The 21,245-nt window shown below is 41.4% G+C and overlaps 1 protein-coding gene across 1 annotated transcript in view; it reads left to right on the forward strand.

Annotated features, from left to right (window-relative positions):
* hhip (hedgehog interacting protein) overlaps positions 1-20,276 on the forward strand; it is a 31,686-nt gene extending 11,410 nt beyond the window's left edge. The window contains exons 4-13 of the mRNA XM_070924575.1: positions 420-621; positions 6,683-6,834; positions 8,272-8,445; positions 8,569-8,712; positions 9,007-9,125; positions 10,420-10,543; positions 11,421-11,566; positions 12,807-12,888; positions 19,726-19,874; positions 20,080-20,276. Of these exons, the coding sequence (XP_070780676.1) occupies positions 420-621; positions 6,683-6,834; positions 8,272-8,445; positions 8,569-8,712; positions 9,007-9,125; positions 10,420-10,543; positions 11,421-11,566; positions 12,807-12,888; positions 19,726-19,874; positions 20,080-20,276 (1,489 nt within the window). The remainder of the gene's footprint in view (positions 1-419; positions 622-6,682; positions 6,835-8,271; positions 8,446-8,568; positions 8,713-9,006; positions 9,126-10,419; positions 10,544-11,420; positions 11,567-12,806; positions 12,889-19,725; positions 19,875-20,079) is intronic.
* The last annotated feature ends 969 nt before the right edge of the window (positions 20,277-21,245 follow it).

The following is a 21,245-nucleotide window of genomic DNA, read 5'->3' on the forward strand; positions in this document are numbered from 1 at the left end:
CTGTAGAGGAAGGTATACAACAGAAAGCCTTCATTCAGCACATGCGTTGTTACACTTAACTTTGGTGTGCATTTAAATGTGTCTACTGGTTAAGAATGTATAAAAGTAAAATAAACAAGCAAAGCATTCATAAAACATACAAAATCCTCCACCAACTAAAGGTGAAAATAGCATAGATAATGGCTGAAATGTGCACCATGATATGAGGTGACATATATGTAAGATGGCACAATCTTTAATCAGATGGCTGTCAAGGGAAAACCATTGTAAATGTCATAAAAATAAGTTTGGGTTAAACTGTTATTGATTATTTTATGCTTCCTTCCAAATTCTACTACTCCAAATTCTCTCATGCTGCTAACTGGATTATTCACCGCCACCATCAGCCTCTGACCTTTTGTATCTCCCTTGTTACCCAGGAAACACAAACACAACTGCTACTGTGCCCAGGAGGTGTTGAGTGGTCTGAGGCAGCCGGTGGCTGTGGTGCACTGTGGGGATGGATCCCAGCGGCTTTTTGTCCTGGAGAGGGAGGGAATTGTCAGGATACTCAACCATGACCTCGAGCTAATCAAGGAGCCCTTCCTGGATATCCACAAGCTGGTGCAGAGTGGCCTGAAGGTAGGATTGAGCCTGCCTTCATCGTGTTAACAGTGGAGAAATTGCATGATGACGTGGATCACACAGATGTTAACAGGAAAGAGAAAAGGAAAGGAACTTGTCTGATGGAGTATGAAATATTGTTTGCTACATTGCTGAAGTAAGGAAGTAATGTAGTGAAGTCTTAACACAATTCTTTACAACACAACTGTTTGCACCTATGTAAATGTGTGAGGAACATCTCCAGCCTAGACAAATGCCTTGAAAGTGGTGCCTGCTGACTATTAGTATTTAATTATATAATTACACCAAACAAGCAGTCATTCATCAAATGCGTGCGATCATCACGCTATTATCTGCTAATTAACTGTACATACAGCACACATTGTGCTCACTGCTAATTTTCTGCTAATTCTCACAAGATGGGTTAATGGCTTTCTTAATCTCTCCCATATTGTTCCCGTAAGGGTCCTAATATCCCACATGGTGACTTACCTAATACTTTGTATTAGTGACTAACTCAGTACTCCACGTGATGACTGGAATGATTGAGTTAAATAACTGTGTCTCAGGTTTAAATTGTGACCTTGTTTTCACTTCATATTCACTTCAACAAAGACGTTTTTATCAGATGTTTTATCTTTTTTGCATTCTCTTGCTCTTTTAGTGTAAAATAATGAGGGGTTAGTAATATATATATATATAGAGTGAAGATCTGTCTGTATCTCTGACAGGAATTAGCACCTATGTAGCATTTACCTTGTCTGCTTCAGGGGACATGATAGGATATTGGGGTGTCAAAGGGCAAATAAACATATGTTTACTTCTGTTTGGCTTTGCGCCCTGTCTGAGAAAAATAAACACATGCAAGGCAGTAAAAAAGAAATAAAGGTGCACATGAAGTTTCTTTTTCTCATGTACATCTTCTGAGCCTTTTGCAGATTTTTGGAAATTGTTGTGTCATAGAGTAGGTATATTTACAACCACTTGTGTGTTCTGAGGTCATCTTCTTCTTGACATTTGAAACATAGAAAGACTTATATGGATATCTGAATTGCAAAGACACTGTAATCTTCAGGATAATGTCGATATTTTATCCGTAATCCTTACTGCATCTCAGATTTTGAATTTGAGAATTGTTCCGAAATTGTTTAGATCGCACAAGATGGGGTAGCTGGGATGTTTGTGGGGGCACACTCCCAGACAGGAAGTTTATCTATCACGCATGCCTCCTGCTTCTCCACTGACAAGACTCTTTGCTTACAAGGAGTCAAACGGAGCACAGCAATGAATATGCAACTGCCCCCTGCGGGATGCACTCACTGCTCTGCTGTGCTCTCTTATCATCATTCAATCCAAAGTTGTTGTTGATAAAGTGATCATTATGACAATTAGACGTGGCTCGAGCCCCCGCAGGCCCCAGGAGTCCTATTCTGTGATGTTGGCTGCCAGAACGGGCTCCCAGCCACACGGGGTGAACAGAACCAGGGGAGGGCTAAGGTGTTTACTGGCAACATCAACAGGATGGAGGTGCCTTTATACAGAGAGAGGAACCCAGGCCCCCAGGAGACAGGACAGATAACGGGTTTATCATCGGCTCCATGCACGTGCTTTGATTGTAATGTTCTGTGTTTCCTTCTGCTCTTCTATCCCCCTCCTTCCATGGATACCCCCGGTGCCAATTAAGCTGAACTGCACAGAAACAATACTGTGCTGTGGTGGTGTGGGTTCCTAGCTGCGCTGTGGGTGTTCTTCTCCTGAAATTCAATCTCTATACTCCAGTCCCCCCCCAGCCACCCACCACACACATACACACACTACCCATGTCATCATCACAGTGGTCTCTCCACAACTGGCTCACATTCACACACCTCTAACAGAGTGGTGAATTGTGGACAAACCTCCTGATTGGACAGAGCCCTGCTATAGGATGTGGTTCAGATTTGGTGCACGTTGCCGATTTTGACAAAAAATTTACTAAGTCCTGACCGATACTCGATCTTTGAGTCCATACCAAAACGGATACTTGAGACTGCAATAACAATCAAGTTGGTCATATTTGTATTATTCTATATTCTATATTTTTCATAGAAATATGTTTTATGGGAGTTGTGATAATAATATGTACTGAACATTCCAATTCTAATGGTTCGTTACTTTTTCAGCATTCCAAACACATATCCATATTTGCATTACTGGCTGCAACTTCATGCGATATACACACCAGATCAAACAAAACAGAAGAGATTTTGTTGTTTCAGCTTGGAAGCACTCTAGTTGGTGTATGTGTGTTTGTAAAAAATACAATACAAAAGAAGATATATTATAAAATGTACAACTTGAAATGATTAAATAAAACAATAGGTCCAAACAATATTCTTATATACAGTACAACACTAAATTAAACGTTTTAAAACGATTTTCCGGGCAAGTTTGCGAAACAAAATTTTCTTGTCTGTGCCTGTGTAAAGAGCCAATTAAGGTAATTTGAGTTACTCAAATGTTTCACAAATCTCGTGAGTTTGAGGATATAATTTTAAGATGCAACAGTTACTGCCAAATACGACACTCTTTGATATACATGTAAATCTTCCTTTTATCCTGTGGTGGCTCAGAAAAGACAGTTGAGAGTAGCATGTGTGATAGTGACAGTGAGTTTCATAAATGAAGACATCTGTGAGCAGCAACCCAAAGCTTGACAGTCCACTGACATGTATTAGCCTGTGTAACAGGGGCGAGGGGGCCTGCAATAATATATTTCACTGTTAAGACAAATAAGTCACAGCATGTTATTCTTTCTGTCCCTGCTCCGCTGACAGCTGCTCTGCATTCTCAGCGGCCATCAGAGGCTCAGAGCAGCTCTCATACAGACTAAAATAAGTGGCCTCATCTTCACTATTTACTCTGACCAGAAGCAAAGCCAGGGTCAAACTCATACTGATCTCACAATTATCCTCAAAGCAGTGGGATGCCTGCTAGTGAAAGATGAAATGTTAACAAATGTAGCAGTTAGGCAAAAATGTCTATTCTATGAAGTTTATGGCCCAGATGATGGATTATATCTTATTCTTGGTTGGTGGGAGGATTAATGTATCATGTGATCGCTGTGTGGTTGTCATAGGATTTATGTATCAACAGGTGGAGGAGTTGCGGTGGAGACTAGATTCTCATTGCACAAGAGAAAAGCAGAGAATACTACACAGGAGGTGTGCGTATTGTCTGTGTGTGAGGGAGGTGTCAGCGTAGATGCTTCAGGTAGTCTTTGAGTGAAGGGCGTAGACATTGTTTTGCTCCAATCAACTCATGTGGAATGTCGTTCGGTGGAGGAATGCCCACGAGTCAGTGAGGAAGGATCAAAAGGGGCAGGGTAACAATGCATGAGCCAACACGTGCGTCACTAGGACTCAAAGACAGCTGCCCCTGCAGAATTGGAAATCGTAGGTTGTGTGTGTCGCTGCCTCTGCCACTCAAGACAGGACCAGTATTTCATGTAATGCACCGTGAGATGTGAGATAACAACCGCCCCTCATCCCTGCACTTCACTTTCCCAGCTTTTCTGTGGAATGACGCCAACACTTTGACAGTGCCAAAGCCGGAGCCCCAGAGAACAGAATTGGAGGGAAAAGAGGAATGCAGAGGCAGGTGTTTGTGAAAAATGAAGAGATAATACCTCATGAGAGTTTCAATCAGAACCCCCTGCCTGGCTGTGGAAGAATGATTGCAGTCATAAAAAACTCAAAGATATTTCAAGGGAAAAATGGAGGGAATGTGTTTTCAGTTGAGTAATTTGTATAGTTTGATAGAGGTTTGGAGATGTACAGCATGACACAGCATAGTACAAAAGTGCGCACATGGTACTGTAGTAGTAAAATGTATAAAATGTACTATGACACAAGACAAAGCAAAACTCCAAAATCTAACTACAGCTTATAAACCCACAATGTAGAACCTAAAATCCTTGAACATTCACTTTACAGCTGACAATATCCTGCAGTTTTCAGAGCTTGTTTGTACAGTATATTGGTTTTTGAGCAGTGCCAAGAATATCTTACCTACTGCAGCTCTGGCAGCAGTTTTACCATGATCAATGCTTAGGAGCCACAGGTTGGCACTTAGTCTTCTTTTAATCAAGGTACCTCCTTGGATTGCAGTGAAAGGCTTTCTGATGCAGATTGTTTCATATGGCTCCGGTGCCAGCTCTGCTGTTTGCCTGCTGCTGAAGAACCTAGTCATTAGCAAAGGTAGCTAATATTTGAGCCAATTTAACCACTGTGTATCTTGGTGGTCCCCCTTTGGCTCCGGATCTAGGCATCTTTGGAGTTGCGGTCTTTGACCCACTCCCTATGGTGAGTTTATTTTGGGGATGTGGGTCACTGAATCCCAAATCCAACATATGGATCCAGCATTTCAAGACGAGGTTGCGAATTTCTCTTCCCAAGATGAAACTTCTTGACATTCTTTGGCAAAGTGCAGTCACCTCTGCTCCAACTAACATCCAGCTGTACGGTGTGCTGCATCCACTCCCACATAACTCCTTTTTTATTTGACTTCAATGATCTAACATTTAGTAGTAATCATACATTTTTTGCGGAGGACCTCTGCCTTTGGGATGGGGATTTATTTGTCAACTTTCACAGCATTTCACTTGATATTCAGATTGATAGAACCCCTGTGGCTTATCATGTGGGTCTCTGTTGTTGCTCAGTGGTACTTAAAGTACATTCCTTCGCAAAGAGTCATCTCTTTTGCATTCGCATGTGGCCTGTGTCACTGCTGTGTTTGACTGGGCCAGGTCTAACGCAGTCCAAGCTGAACTACGAAATCCAGTACACCAATTTATGATGTGTGTTCCTTGGCCTCTGACATAGACTACACCTATCCAGAACCTGCCACTTATGTCCAAACCAAGATATATTTTTTGTCTTTATTCCTCTTTTTACTATTTTGAGAGGGAATACCTTCAGGATGAGACAGCTTCGTTAATTGGAGACATAATACTTGTTTGTTTGCCACGAGTAAGATAACTTCCCTGCATGACGCTCACTTTTGCTTTTTTTTATTTTTTATTTTCTCAGTGAAAGAAAAAAAGAATCAAGCTGTTTCAGAGGGATACAATCACACAGGGACCACTTTATAAACATTCTTCACACCTAAGCCTAGCATTCTGCTCATTCTTTTGTCAAGAAGAAATAGTGAGGGAGAGTACAACATAAAAAAAGGGCCGACCTGGCTTGCCTTGCCTGGGGAATGAAATGCTGTAGCTGATTATTACAGCTAACTATGATGGGAGGACCACCAGGGTAGTGACAACTGATGTAGCTGCCTCCGGGGTGAGACAAAGGTTTACATATTACACAAGCAATTTGGATGTTTTCTAAACATGTTGCCAAGACATTGGGAGTTGGCAGCTCTCTGCCCCCCACCCTCACCGCCTCCCCAAGCCTTGAATTTTGCATGGATTTTGTGTAAACCGGGAAAGAGCGAGGGGACGGAGAGCAAAAAGCACGGACTGAAGCACTCTGCACTTTTGTGCTCTCTATGAACTGTGAGTGAGCTAATAAATTCTTTCAGCCACTCAGCGTAGCATTCACGGATATCCCCCAAAGATTACACACACAAATCACTGCACAATGGAGGCCACCGGGAGGGCCTGGGCGTCACAGGGGCCCCCGACCCTGTGGACAAGCGCACATAACCAGGCTGCAGAGAAGACTGGGCGAAGGCGGGGGGTTATAGAGGAGGTGCAGCTCTACCCAGAGTCAAATGCTTTATAATGGTTGGTAATGGTATATTCAAGGAGGTTGGTGAAGGTGTGAAGTGAAACAGGCGAGGGTAGAAAAAGAGAGAATGGGAGAATAGCAGGGGTGTGAAAGGGAATGTGATGGATAAATAAAAAAGGGGATTAGAGAGGTTGAAGAATTAAAGGAGGTGGGGGTGATGGGTGTGTAGGGGTTGCATGTAGTGGTCTGGGTGATGATGAAGATGACCGAGGGGGGTGTATTCCAACCCCACACAGCTGAGCAGAAGCCAAGGAGGGACATAATTAACTCCTGGATCTTTTGTGTTTCTCATCTGACTGCAGGGTGGAGATGAAAGGGGCCTGCTAAGCCTGGCATTCCACCCCAATTACAAGAAGAATGGCAAGCTCTACGTATCCTACACCACCAACCAAGAGCGCTGGGCCATCGGACCACACGACCACATTCTCCGTGTGGTTGAATACACCGTTTCGAGGTAATGGGAGAAGTGTGTGCCAATGCTACCTTAAATGTGGCTCGTTCACTGCTTGAAAGAAAACCAAAACCTCAGCTGCATCACAGTCTACACAACATTAAACAGACTTATCTATTAGGTATAGAAGATTAATATAGCCTGGACATGCATTTCTTCATGCAAAGCCCACTTATTTCACCATAAAGATTTCAAGGCGTCTTTATTGGAAAATACAGGACAGTTTACAATGTGGTTAGTCTCAATTTGTAGTAATGTATGACGGTTGGTGAAAATTCCCACAACCTGCTTTTCAATACATGCTCTCATTTTACTCTTTATTGCTTAATAATTCAAATGGTGCTCTTTGTAAAATGGTGCTCTTTGTAAAAATTGTAAGCTTTTAGGATAAGAATAGGACTAAATTGAAATTGGATTCTATGAGAAAGTCCTAATCACAAAACCCTGGAGGAATTGATTACAATATTGGCTATTCCAATCCAACAACATTGATTTGACACATTTTTGCCAGAGACCATGGTAACCACAGTAAATATGAAAGCTTAAAGGGCACACCGTGTAATTTTCCTAAGAAACAGTGAGAAAAAAAGAAGGATTTTTGTCTTATGGGGATTTAGAATGCACCTAACTAACTTTCAGTGTGCACTGTTTTGCTGAACTTGTGATGGGCGTTCATTTGCAACACTCTTAATCACACACCTGTGATTAAGGAAACAATCTTCTCTCACGAACGTGTTTAAGTGTTACATTTTAATTTGCATAATCACAGTTGTATGTTTGACTTAATGATCTAATCTTAATTATAGTCTTGGCATGCAGTCTTGGTGACTGCAGTGTATAGTCTCTAATTTAAGGGTCCGATAGAGAAATGACAGTTAAAGTATTTGATGGTAGTTTAAGAGAGTAATTATTTTTCTTTGGCAAGCTGCTTTTTAAAAATTTCAGGACTACCCAAAATAACACATCATGATATATTTGTTGCAGATACTGTGAAGCCAAATCCTCAGTTTGCACTAGAAATTGTGCAACATTTTGAAGCCTGTGTTACATCTCCACCCACTGGCTTTGCCTTAATGAGACAATGCATTAGATTTAGACAAAATGTCTCCAGACAACAAACTATTTAAACTAATTTAATATTTGATTTTGTTTGGCATGTAATGTCAGCGTTTCTTATCCATGCCTTGCTATCACTTTACCCTCCAAAACACTTATCCTTTAAAGTAATTAGAGACGATCAGTATATGCTCATTTATAAAATCATGTCTTACGCAGCATATTTCAAAACATTACATTGGAGTTCTTCAGTGGCTTTCACCCCAATCAAGAACAAACTGTGTGGCATCCAAAAGCCACTTACCAAGACCCTAAGACAGTGCTTTCTTTTAAATATTCTTATGAGACTGTATGCACCCAGTGACATGTTCTGTTTTTTCTTAGGAAAAACCCAAACCAGGTAGACACCCGGACTGTCCGGGTGCTAATGGAAGTGGCCGAGCTGCACAGGAAGCACCTAGGCGGTCAACTTCTGTTCAGCCCTGATGGTCTGTTGCACATCGTCCTGGGAGATGGCATGATCACCTTGGATGATATGGAGGAGATGGATGGACTCAGGTGAGATCAGAAATCTAAGATTTGTAGTATAAATGATCGAGTGCTGCTGTGTGTCCCAAGATTGAATCCTTTCCTAGCTCCTACCATCGTGAAGGTGTATTTTGTTTGTGTGTTTGAATGCAGTGATTTCACAGGGTCCGTCCTGAGGGTAGATGTGGACACAGACTGCTGCACATCACCTTACTCCATACCACGGAACAACCCGTACTTCAACAGCACTAATCAGCCACCTGAAATCTTTGCCCATGGATTACATGACCCAGGCAGGTGAGTGAAACGTTTAGTGAGAAACCTCTGCAACTACACACTGAAGAACATAACAGCTATTCCTGACAAGAGAGACCCAAAATGGGGCTACTACGACTGATTCAAACTTTTATAGTATTTTGTTCAATAAAAAAATGAGTAGCTTTCATAGCAATTATCTTAATATGCTGCTTTATTACTGCTGTTTTTAGGAAAGAGTTTCATAAACTCCGACTGTTCTTATGCCAACTTGCCACCTTGTAGTTGGTTGGTGTCAAGACATAACTTCTGTTTCTCCTGTGTTCTGTACTGTAGGTGTGCAGTGGATCGCCTTCAGACTGACAATGGGAGTCTCCTGATCCTCTGTACAGATGCCAGTGGCAAAAACACATCAGCAGGAAGAATACTGGAGATTACTAAGGGGAAAGATTATGGTGAGTTACAATTTCCATGAGGTTTTCCAAAATACTATTTACCTTTTTTATGTTCATTGTTTAGCAATGTTAATATAGTTCATGATAAAAATAACGAAGTACAACCTTGAGTTTTTTCTTTGATGGCATTACATCTGGAGAAAGAAATGAAAATACATGAATCTCTTGGATAACCCTTCATATTTATTCTGCTGAAAATGACATCTGTTTTTACGAATGTCTTTCATTTTGTAAGAACATGGTGTTTTGGCAGCAGGTTCAGAAAACACACCGGGTTGAGTGCAGAGACAGTGAAGGTTAAATGTAAAAATGATGTGATCTAGAAAGATTCCTCCCCTGTGGAGTGTAGATTTGCCAAGGGAATGTGAGATTGTGTCCACAAGTAAGATTTAAAGCTGTCAACAACAATAATTGTCTCTATGATGGTTTAGTATTGTTGAAAACACAGCTGAGAGGAGCCTAGTTCTTCTCACATTGAGAAAATAATCAATAACAGCAGCGCCTTGACAATGCTTAGCCTTCTTCTCTTCACAAAAAGGCAAATTACTGCTATTTGTTCCAAATTACATTGGGCTGGTTATCTTTTCCACAATGAATGTTGCTTTGAAACCCAAATGAATCCTTCAACCTCAATCTCTCAGTCTAATTCGAAGTGCTGGTTCTTGTCATAGGCTATCTCTCACCTGGCTCGATGCCTGATTTAGCCAGTTTACCAAAAAAAATGATTGCAGTTTGGAAATGAGCCTTGGATCTATCTATCATACATTTTTAAAGGCAGCAAATCTCCATTCATATTTCCCTTTGCCAAGACAACTGTAATTCAAACATGCCATATTGCCTTAACATCACACTAAATAAAAGAGTAATCAATTCACTTCCAGTTTTGATAAAGACATATTTAATTCCAAGTTGGCTGCCAAGGAACAAGTCAAATATATTGCTGTCCAATTTAAATCCAGATTCACTCTTTGCTCTTTTTCTTATTGAAGTGAGTTTCCCTAATAGGAACCACACAACCATTATGTCTAATAGACAGAATTAAGTAAACATGGCTATTCTTTTTGATTCCAACACTAACAAAACAGCACTTATTATTATAGGCATAAATTATAATGAAACCCTTGAGTAAATCAGTAGATTATTACCACTGAAGGATGCAGATTGATGAATATTGTGATTAATACATTATATCTCAGAGAGATACAATAGATTGCCTCTATGATTAAACTGTCTACTGATGATGCATGCAGGCAGCAGTGCCTAAACAGACCATTGCTTCCTTATCCCTCCCTAGAAAATGAGCCTTCTGTCTATGACCTGCAGTCCAGTGGAGGAGCACCACCTGTGGGGGGCTTCATCTACAGGGGCTGCCAGTCTAGAAGACTTTATGGCAGTTATGTGTTTGGAGATAAAAATGGGTAAGTACATTAAAAACGGCTGTTGAAACAGTACTGTTGTGTTGAAGTTGCTACATGTTGACATCTTGATTGCCTCCCTGCATACCTGATGATGGATAGCTTTATTTTAAAGACATTGTAGTGGCTTCATCCTATTGGAGTTAAAGTACACTTGTTTTATGAGTAATCAGAAACATCTTTAGTCTTATACAGATCAACATGTCTCTTCGCTCTCTTCTCACACTGAAAATCTGTCCCTTGCATCGGCATGTGCCAAAGTAAACACAAAGTTCCATCCACGTGGGGGAAAACAAGTTTTATGTTACTGTCACCACTATGGCACGGCCCATTCAGTGTAAATGGAGATTAGACATCCTGCCCAGTGCTGTTCACACTTTTCTTTGGTTTGTAATTTATCCTACTTTGCTGATGTCAAACATTGACGCTTGAGTAAACAAAGGAAGTAAATAGCGGGGGGGAAGTACACTATCAGGAGTTGACACTGTGTTTAAAACAATGTGTGGTCGGTTAATTCTGTGCCTCATTACAATTTGAGGGCATATTGTTGTGGCTAAGTGAAGGCTCCGGCATGATGTTTGTTTTGAAACTAAAAGCCGAGTTCTTAAATAACACCATGTGAGACATGGGGTGGAAAAGGAAGATGGGTCAATGAACCATATTACAAGAAGTCGAAGTTGTCCCTGTTTTTCCAGATTTCAACTGTAATTTGCCTAATACCACTGCAAATGAACTGCACTGTATTTTTCACTTGTACCGCAGTGTATAAATGTAAGAAATGTGCAGCGTATCATCTGACAGTCTACATGAGATAAACTGACACTGTAGTCGTAGTGGTTGTAGTAATTGACCTTACTATTATGTGTTTTGTTTGTCTCAGTAACCTGCGGATCCTCCAGAAGTCTACATTGTCAACATCAGCAAGTGGTGAACAGTGGCAGGAGAAAGCTCTGTGTCTGGGCTCCGCTGGCTCCTGTGGCTCTATGCCTGTGGGACACATCTTGGGTTTTGGAGAGGATGAACTAGGTTAGTCGGGCAATGATAAGAACCCTACACTGTTATGCAGATTCTCTGACTCTCTCTTTTTTCTCTTCCATTGTTTTGTTCTTCCTCTCTAAATCCGCGTGAGTGACAGCTGTGTTAGCATATTTTCTGAAATCACTTTAGGGTTTTACAACATGAGCCCTTGAGGGCTTGTTGACTTTAAATGACAGATGTCAAAACTATGGAAAAAGTAATGGCTTAGAGTCATTTTTTGTATATTTATTAGTGGTACATATATTAGCATCATGGTGTTGAATTTTCGAGTTGGTTATTTAAAAGATGTTGTTTGAAATATGTTTTGCATAAAAATACGAATGAAAATCTGGAAAAATTGCAACACCTAGCCAACAAGGAGTAACTCTCAAAACTACAGGGAAACTAATACCCCTCTTACTCTACCTCTATGGCACATTCCCAACAGGATATTAAATAGTGCGTACCTCCTTCTGGATTAATTGTCATTTCCATAAGATAGCAATGATACTCCAAAGACCCACTTATGAGCTGTGTGTTGGACCACCTACAACGCAATGTTTTGCATGAGTAGAGAGATGTGTTACTGTTTACCTGGGGTACTGCAGCATAAAGATACGGTAGGGTGAGCCGAGGTGAGCGGACTAATATAATACAGAACATTTTTACCAGTTGGACCCCCACCACACACTCACAGAATTATTAGCTGTCAGCTCTGATGTTTCTCATTAAAATGAAGACATGATGTGGATCACTCACACAGCCATCAGAAATGTTTGATCACAGTTCTTGCCAGGTCTTGGAGTTATTATTTGACGAGGTATTTAGATTCCTGCATTTGATCATGATTTGCAAGTGGTGCAAGAATCATGGAGGGGGGTGGGCTTGTGTCCCAAAGTATGGGCCCCACAGACACATGTTTACAATTTGTCCCCTTATGGAATTTTCTTGCAGGCTTGTTGTTCATTAAATTATCTGCCTGGTTCCCAGTCATGAGTATCCAATTGTCCCATTAAACTCTTTCTTAAAGTCCTTTGGCAAGTGCAGCAATGCAGAAGCTTTAGCTACACTCCTCATCTCCTCATGTCCTCGCCTGTCGTACTCTTGTGTTTGTTTGTCTCCTCTCCTCATTTTGACACAGGTATTGCATGGATGGCAAAAAAGTTGATTATTGGGACATATGCTGCACATTAAAAGTAATGCAAATAACGCTGATGGCCCATTTCATGTGACTGGTCCTCTTTTGCAGGTGAAGTCTACATACTGGCAAGCAGTAAAAGCATGGCACAGTCACACAGTGGGAAACTCTACAAGCTGGTAGACCCCAAAAGGTACAGTCATGTAGTACATTTTCTTTTTGTCGGGGGGTGGTTTGTTTCACATTTGGAAAGGGGCTTTGTAGACTGTGGTGGCATACAGTTGGGTCTTGGTTCAGTAAGTAAATGATCCCTCAGTACTTGCGATCTAATGAAACTCCAGCAAACTAGCCCACCATCCCTAATTCCATGCTGGTTTTGTTTTATGATGAACTAAGATGATCCAGTATATACGACAAGAACACTCATGAAACCATGTATCTACAGTTAATCACGTTTCACAGCAATGACGTCTTTTCTTACTCATTTTCCTCCTCAAGTCCTCACTACTTGTACATGTCCCCCTTCACACACACACTAAACACATCGCTGTGACCAGAACTTTTGTGCCCCTCAACAAGTCGTCACATGACCACCTGCCTTGGCCAAAACAAATGCTGAGCAGTAAGTGGAGAATAAGCACAGCATTTCAAAATGTTAGTGTAAAGTACATCTAACAGCAACACTGACTAGCTGGCCATGCTCGCCTTAGTAACTATGCTGGTTATTCTCAGAGCATTTGACAGCAGGGTTTATTCTGCTGAGAGTAAGAACAATACAAAGGCACCTGTTGTCAAGCACAGAAACCTCTATATTTTATTCAAGCACACGTAGAAACACACACATGTTCGTGCATATAACGCAGTACACATTTTATTTGGTATTATGTGGATGGAGCTCAGTAATGCTCCAGCACACACACATCAACTTTGAGTGGTTCAATCCAGTATGCAGTCTAATGAGTAATTAGTTGATATTAAACAACTGGAATGCGTGGGGAACATGCTCATGAGCGAAACTTCATAATTCAGATGTGTGTGTTTGTGTGTCTCTTTGTCATAATGCTTACCATATGCATCACAGTATTAGAAATCATTCTGATAGTGATGGATCTATAAACAGTTTGTGCAAAGCCAAGTACATGTGAAAAACATTTGTCACTCAAGACGAGAAAATATGCAGACAGGGCTTGAATTCATCCCACATGATACAGGAGGGATGTATAAGCATTTGTGTCTGATATATTACCCTGGCAGAAAGGAAATCACCGCAAACATAAGCCGACTTTGTAATTCAAACCAATCGCATGTTAAGTTTCAAGCTGAACTTTACCTATGTTCTTATCAGCACTCTTGCAGGAAGTTGAGAGAGTGAGATCCTGCAGGGTTAGGCCCATCTGCTCAGGTCAAAGTGGGTCGTGTCCAACTTTAAACATAATGAATGCACAAGAAAAGTCCCAAACGAATAATATTTCTTTAGGCAAGGTCAGATTTGATTAAGAGAGGCAGATAAAGTAAGGGAAGCAGACTCGGAGAGAGAGAGAATTTGCATGCCTCAGGATCACAATAGAAACATATCCGCAGCTGATTATTCCTGGGTGACGACAGTGCCACCCAGGCATTAGCGCAATTAATTACACCACAGATGTTTCAAAGGGGCCCTGGTGGCTCCCTCCGTATTTATGTTTTCTGGCATAGCCACTGGACGCATTTCTCCCAAAGAACAATTCTTTCCACCATCAAGTGAACTGAATTGTTTAGTCTGTGCGGACCCTGTGGTGTTGGAGTCTTGACTCCTAATACACTCTGGCTTCGTTATTATGATCTTGTTACAGGGAGGATGGAGAGGGGGTGACAGGGGGAGTAAATGGGGTAGCTAACGTGTCTGACCTCAGCGCGTTATCAAGTCTGGTGGTCCTCCCCCTTTTCTTCTTTTCCATACTGCGAGGACATCTGGACCTTAAAGCCCTCACATAAGGAGGTTTGTTTTAGAGTATGGTGGTTTTTGCGGTCCAGTATAGCATCTAGGGCTGTGTTTTGATCAACTGTGTGTTTGGGAACATAGAGGGGAAAATAGAAACTGTTAGGGAGAGCGGTAAAGGCTTACAGAGAAACATCAGCCATAAAATCCCTCAGCAGTGTTTGTGTAAACATGTCCTGGCCAGATGACTTCATTTCTAGGTATTTGTTTGTCAGTTGGAGTACCCCTCCAATAATAAATAGGCCACCATGCATTTTGAAACATGCTGAATGTGTGTGGTGTGAGTGTGTATGTGAGTGAGAGCAAGACAGGGCTTGTTTGTGGTATAGCAGTCGGAAAGAATTTCCAATCATATAGTCTCTATATGGTGACCCTGAGATGCAGTTAAAAGCTCTGAATCATTAGGAAGTGGACCTTTAAGTTCTTTAACCATACACATCGTTCCCAAAGGTTAACAATGGGCGTCTATGTACATATATTTCATTCACGTTTATTTGTATAGCACCTTTCAACAACAAGGTAATTCAAACATAAAAAAGGCATAAACACATGATAAATAGGATTCAAAAAGAGTAAAATATGTAAATAATGTCATGTCTGATTGAGGCAAAATATAATATTAAAGGTTTTATATCTTACTTCCTATATTAACAGTAATTTAGCTGTTGCTGTTGCCCTCAAACTGAGGGAAACTTCAGTTTCATTGTGGTTTACTCTGCACATGTACTGTAGGCAGGTATTCATGGGCAAGTTTGGCTACTTTTCAGTCCCACTGAGTCTGCATTTGATAACATAATTATTTATACAGTGAGAGCATTATATTTATGCCAGGAACAAATAATGCTATAAAGAGGCCTTTCTTTTTGAGAACAGAAACATACTAACAAACAAAGATATTATGATACAGTACAAGACAGATTTATTTCAGACCCTCTGTGTATATATAATAAGCCGTGGCAGTCAGATAGTAAAGTTACATGTTTATCGTACCATAACTCAAAAGCATGTCCATGCAGTTGGAAAGCAGCAGCCTTGCTCTTACAGTTGGTCTTTGGCAATAGCTTAATTGTAACATATAGAGCCAGACCTCTTGCTGATTTCTGGTGTAAAATGCAATTTGCCGTTCTGTTTGTTACAGCCCCTCTCCGCAGAGAAGAAGGGTAAACATTATGGAGGACTTTTCACACATTCTGGTTTTGTCAGCTGCAGGCTGGAGTGATTGAATTACAGTGAGCAGAGGCCTTAAAAAGACACAGTGAACTTCGAATAGGGTCCTGGGACCTCTTTTATGAACTGCATTAGCCATGGAAGTCACAAATCACTGGATGTACACGGGAAGGAGACTGCGGGTGCTCGTTTGTGGATATATTTATCTGTATGTGTGCCTCTCTGTGTTTTGTGTGTGTACAGATATAAACTGTGTGGGTGGTGGGTACACGCGAACATGCACATCTGTGAGCCTGTGTGAGCGTGTGGTAGGCTAGCTCCCAGCACGCTGCAGAAAAAAAGCCTTTTCTTTATTTTCCTATCCCTCCTAAATCTTCCTACATCTCTGCTGTGGTCCTCCCCTTGACAAAGCTGCTTGCCAGTCGCACTGAATAGCCCTGGCTCCTACAATACACAGTAAATTTCTTGCACAATTAAAACAAGGAATGAAGCTACAAAAGAAGCCCCCAAACAATGGAGTCGGATGACAAAACAGCAAAAGAGACCACACTGGGCCGTTTGATTAAGCCATTGTTAAGTCGCACAATGTACACCACTCCACAGCCCTTTTCTCACATATACCTCATGTCAATCAAACAGGCCCTGCGAGCCAACAAGCTAAACACACACACACACACACACACACACACACAGACTGACAAACATAATAATCAAACAAATCAGGAACAAATCTGTGGCAGAGCATCCACACTGCTCTGATTGCGCAGACCTGAATGGATGTCAGTGTTAAGATATGTTAATGTTCAGCCTCCCCTGATGTAAAGACAGAAGGGAGGGCAGTTTTTTTTTAGCACAAAACATCTTAACCTGCCTTAATCTTCCCTGTTCGCTGCCTCATCTTTGCAGAAACTAGTATGCCTTGCTCACTTTCCACTCTATTTTCATTTTAATTGTGACATGATCTGCATTTTATGCAACTTTCTGATTTTCGTTGTCGTCGTCATCTCTCTCTCCGTCCGTGTAACTACCTCATGTGTGAGCACTGTTGCCCTTCTCCAGCTCCCTCGCTCTCACACATACACCACCCCTCCCAAAGTTGATAAATTCCCACAGTGGCTGTTGACCCAGCTGCCTTTGTCAAGTGGCGCTACCAGCAGGTGCTGTTTTCACAGCCACCCTGGCAGTCGTACAGACTGTTTAGTAGCGCTGCTGACCCCTGCCTGCTATTAACAGTGTTAGCTACAGACCCCCCAATCCTCCAGGGACTCTTACTCTTTCTCTCTCTCCTTCTCTTTCTGTTGGCTTCCCTCCTTCGCTCTTTTTTAACTACATGCAGCCTGCAACAACAAAAGCCAGCACGGATGGAGTCTGGAGTTGGGTGCTGATGGGAGCATGGGAATCAACCACCCCCCCCTACCCAGCCCGCCCTCCATCCTCTAAATTTAAAGCAACTTTAACGCACACACACAGTCACAGTATTGTCACTGAGCATTGCTATCAGTTAGTGTTTCTGTCAGAACATTTGCAACACATTTCGCAAACTAGGAAGTAAACACTCGCACAGTCAAATAAATAGAATTATCATCACACAACATTGTAGCTATAGTCATTTATCCACCAAATTCTTCCCACACAGTCAATCCTGTACAGTAGGTAAAACAAATATAATATTTACCCAACTAGTGAAGGTCAGAGCAGGAGAGACTTGACAAACCCGATCAATATTTTCCCACAGCAGAATACTAAGAGTGAATGCACAGTTAGCTCAACTAGATGTATGTGATACAGTCAATTTAAAATATGATTTCAGATGTCATAATATAAAGTGGTCACCCTGGTTGTAGGTCCTGAACTCCATCTAGTTTTGGTTTCTACTGCTTATTGACCACTTGCTCTCAAGCCATAATTGATGAGGCCTGTTCTCCCATGGACTAAGCATGACGCACTCACTCACACTGACCTCACTACTCAGCTCTCATACCAGCATCCGTCCACAGTTACCATGCCGGTGTGTAAAAGCGTTCAAGCATTTCTACCTCAGTACAACAGAACTATATTACTCGTCTATATTCTTCCCGCTCTTTCTTTTACAAACGCATACTCAGACAAATGTGTGTGTGGGCCAGTGGGCAACAGACGCTAACAGACGCTTCACATTTGAACTTGATTACGCACTCGCTGTATTATTTCCAGATTTGTAGAGCGTGATATGAAATAATTCTGTTTCAGCCCATTTGCTGATGTGCGTGTCTGGATGTTTGTCTTAATATGGAATGATCACAATATGTGTCTTTGGTGTTCAGACTTGACGCATATGGTGTGGAGATGTTTGTGTTTGTGTGTGTCTGCATTTTCCAAATTATGTTTATATCTGCGGGTGCCCTTTGTTAACCCTACGTGTTGTTTTTCTTTAAGTAGGGAGAATTTTAGGGAAAACACCAGTCAAAACAATAAAAGCACCACACTTGACACGGGTATTGCCCAATGTTGTACAGTTTAAATTCATCTTAGACAGTAGATTCACAATTGACTCGTTATGAATTGACAATATAGAGAAAAGCTGCCTCTACATCAATGGCAAATCATTGGAAAAGGGGAAAAAAATCTACATAGAGAGATAATACAGACATTTGTAACTAGCTACAGAGGTTAAAAAGCTTGGTCTTAATGTGTATCACTTCAAAAGTGCTATGCCACTTAGATTACATGTCAACATATGCTGATAGGCTGTCTATCATTTGAGAACACAGACACAATATATAATGGCAGATTTGTTGATCCTTCTTGTTGTGCTGTATTTAAAAATAGCTTTACAGTAAACAAATGGCTATAGCTATCAGGATACATCAATATGAAGTGTTAGATGTTTAACTAGAAGATGTTTCCTACAGTCCTGCCTCAAATCGTAGTGTCGTGTTACTGTGCGTGTGTTTTGTTCTCAGTCCCCGCTTTTTGTTTGTCTGTTAGCAGGATATTTAAAAAAAAGTTATGAATGGATTTCGCACGAAACTTTGTGGAAACTGTGGTGATCTGGCAAATAACAACTGATGTGTGTTGATGGGTGTGACTTCTCCCTGAGAGTCTCAAACAGACTAAAAGCAGACATACAGTAAGAAGAAGGAAACCATCCATTACTATTCCTATGAAACAACCTTTGGTTGCACATTGCACATTGGAGAAGTCGTTTCTGTTTTGGACATAACAACCCTGTCAATTTCTCCACTTGGCACAGCAGCTGAGCACAGAACAAATACAGAGCTGATTAGCCGTCTAGTGGAAAAAAAAGTTGCTACAATTTAAACATGTCTCGTCTCATTACATGAAATCATCCAAACACTGAATTACAGTATAACTACACTGCACTTTACACTAACCCCAAAAAAGCTGTTTCAGCAGAGATAGTCGACTGTTCAGGGGTTCTTCAAGGATTCAAAATTGTCATTATTATAGAATGTAAGATCAACATTTAACCGAATTTAATAATGCTAATGAGGGCATGACTTAACCCTGCGACCTCAGAGCCAAAGAGATTCATTTTTTGTATTTGCTCCCTATTAGACAACTAGAATGGATATGGAATGATTTGGGGTCCCAATTACTGGAGTTATTAATATTTAAAATCTTGTTAATGTCATACAATGTCCTAAAACCAATATTTACAAATTATATTCCCTAAATAGCTTCAATTGTGAGATAGCTGTTGTGTCTTAATTATGTAGTATCATTATTTCATCAGAGTGTGACTATTAAAAGACTAGATTACACAATAATATTAAATTAAATAAATTATTGAATTAAATAAATGACTAGCCCTACTTTCTATAATTTAGCATGCCATATGATGCCCCACATATTGACTTTCCCTCTGTCTAACAACTGTTGCAGGCCTCACGCCCCTAAGGAGTGCCAGCGTCAGGTGGAGCCTCCAGAGCTGCTGATGACAGCTTGTTCCAGACACTGTAAGAATGGACACTGCACTCCTACTGGCAAGTGCTGCTGCAGCCCCGGCTGGGAGGGACCCTTCTGCCGAGTTGGTGAGACATCCCATTGTTGTCCCTTTCCAGATGTATTAATGAGGTTTAGGAATGCACATTTTTCTTATAAATCATCAAAAATCTATTTGATCTTTTGTGACTTAAATTCTGAATGAAACAGAACACCAGCTTGTGCTTCTTTTCAACTTTTCTTACTCGACTTTTGACCACTCTTTTTTTCTTCTCTTCTCTCTTGCGGTCCTAGCCAAATGTGAACCAGCCTGCCGCAACGGAGGAGTGTGTATGGAGCCCAACAAGTGCCTGTGTAAGAGCGGCTACTCCGGGATGCAGTGTGAGAAGAGTGAGCGGGGTATGCCCAATGACCAGGAGAAAGACGGCATACTGGACCACATCATTGACATGACCTCGTACCTCCTAGACCTGACCAGCTACATTGTATAGGGGTGCGCAGAGGGGGGCTGCTCCCCACTGTCATCCTCAAGTTGACACAAATCTACCTACCACCACCAGCAGACTCTAACGAGGTGTCCTTAATATGGCCTCTTAATATCCCTCACACCCACACACACACACACAAACACACAAATGTACACAGGATCTCCGTCAGACAGCTTTTCATCCTCATCACCAAACTCTTCCTCTTTCGCCTATAAGCTACTTGCTCTTGAGCACCAGGCCTGGCATCCAAGCCGTGTTCACTTTTCAGAGAGACCTGCAGACAGCAGCGAAGTGATTGACAAGCATTGCCAAGTTACGGAAGTTCCACTAAGACATTTCCTCTGTCGTTCAGAAAACGCTCGCACACGGCTGACTCCACAGGAACAGGGACTCCACAGGAACAGAACTCAAGACTTTGGATCTTTTCAGGGGCTATCTGTTGCCTTACTTAATAGCCCCTCCCCCCAAAAAATGGAGTTTGAGGCATTTCAGCGGAGACGGTTGATTGTTCAGGGGTTCTTTAAGGATTCAAAATTGCGGCGTGGCTCAAGATCCCGTTTGTGCTCATGGTCCATTCAAAACCCAGCAAGGTCTGCCCAGTCTACATACACAGACTGTGAAGGAACACTCTGCACCTCAGTTATAAAAAGCTGAGAAGTCACTGAGAGTCGTGGGTCACATAGAGCCCGCAGTGCTATACTATTCTAAAGGCACTAATACAAGAGAGATGAACCATGTTGTCTCACTTATGATGTTGTATTTAGTTTGTGGGCACATTGTCATAAAAAGCTATATCAGTATACAGTATGTATACTTTGTTTTGTAACACTCACTTGCTATCAATGTACAGAATGGATCTACAACAGAGGACTGTTACCTACACAGAGTGAGAACATTTTGTCAAAGCCAGTTTCATACAATCTGAACGGAGTTATTGGCTCCCATGCACTGTATTCATTTTTTTTTTGTTTC

The sequence above is a fragment of the Enoplosus armatus genome, chromosome 2 (assembly GCF_043641665.1).
Source record: "Enoplosus armatus isolate fEnoArm2 chromosome 2, fEnoArm2.hap1, whole genome shotgun sequence".
Classification (NCBI taxonomy): domain Eukaryota; kingdom Metazoa; phylum Chordata; class Actinopteri; order Centrarchiformes; family Enoplosidae; genus Enoplosus; species Enoplosus armatus.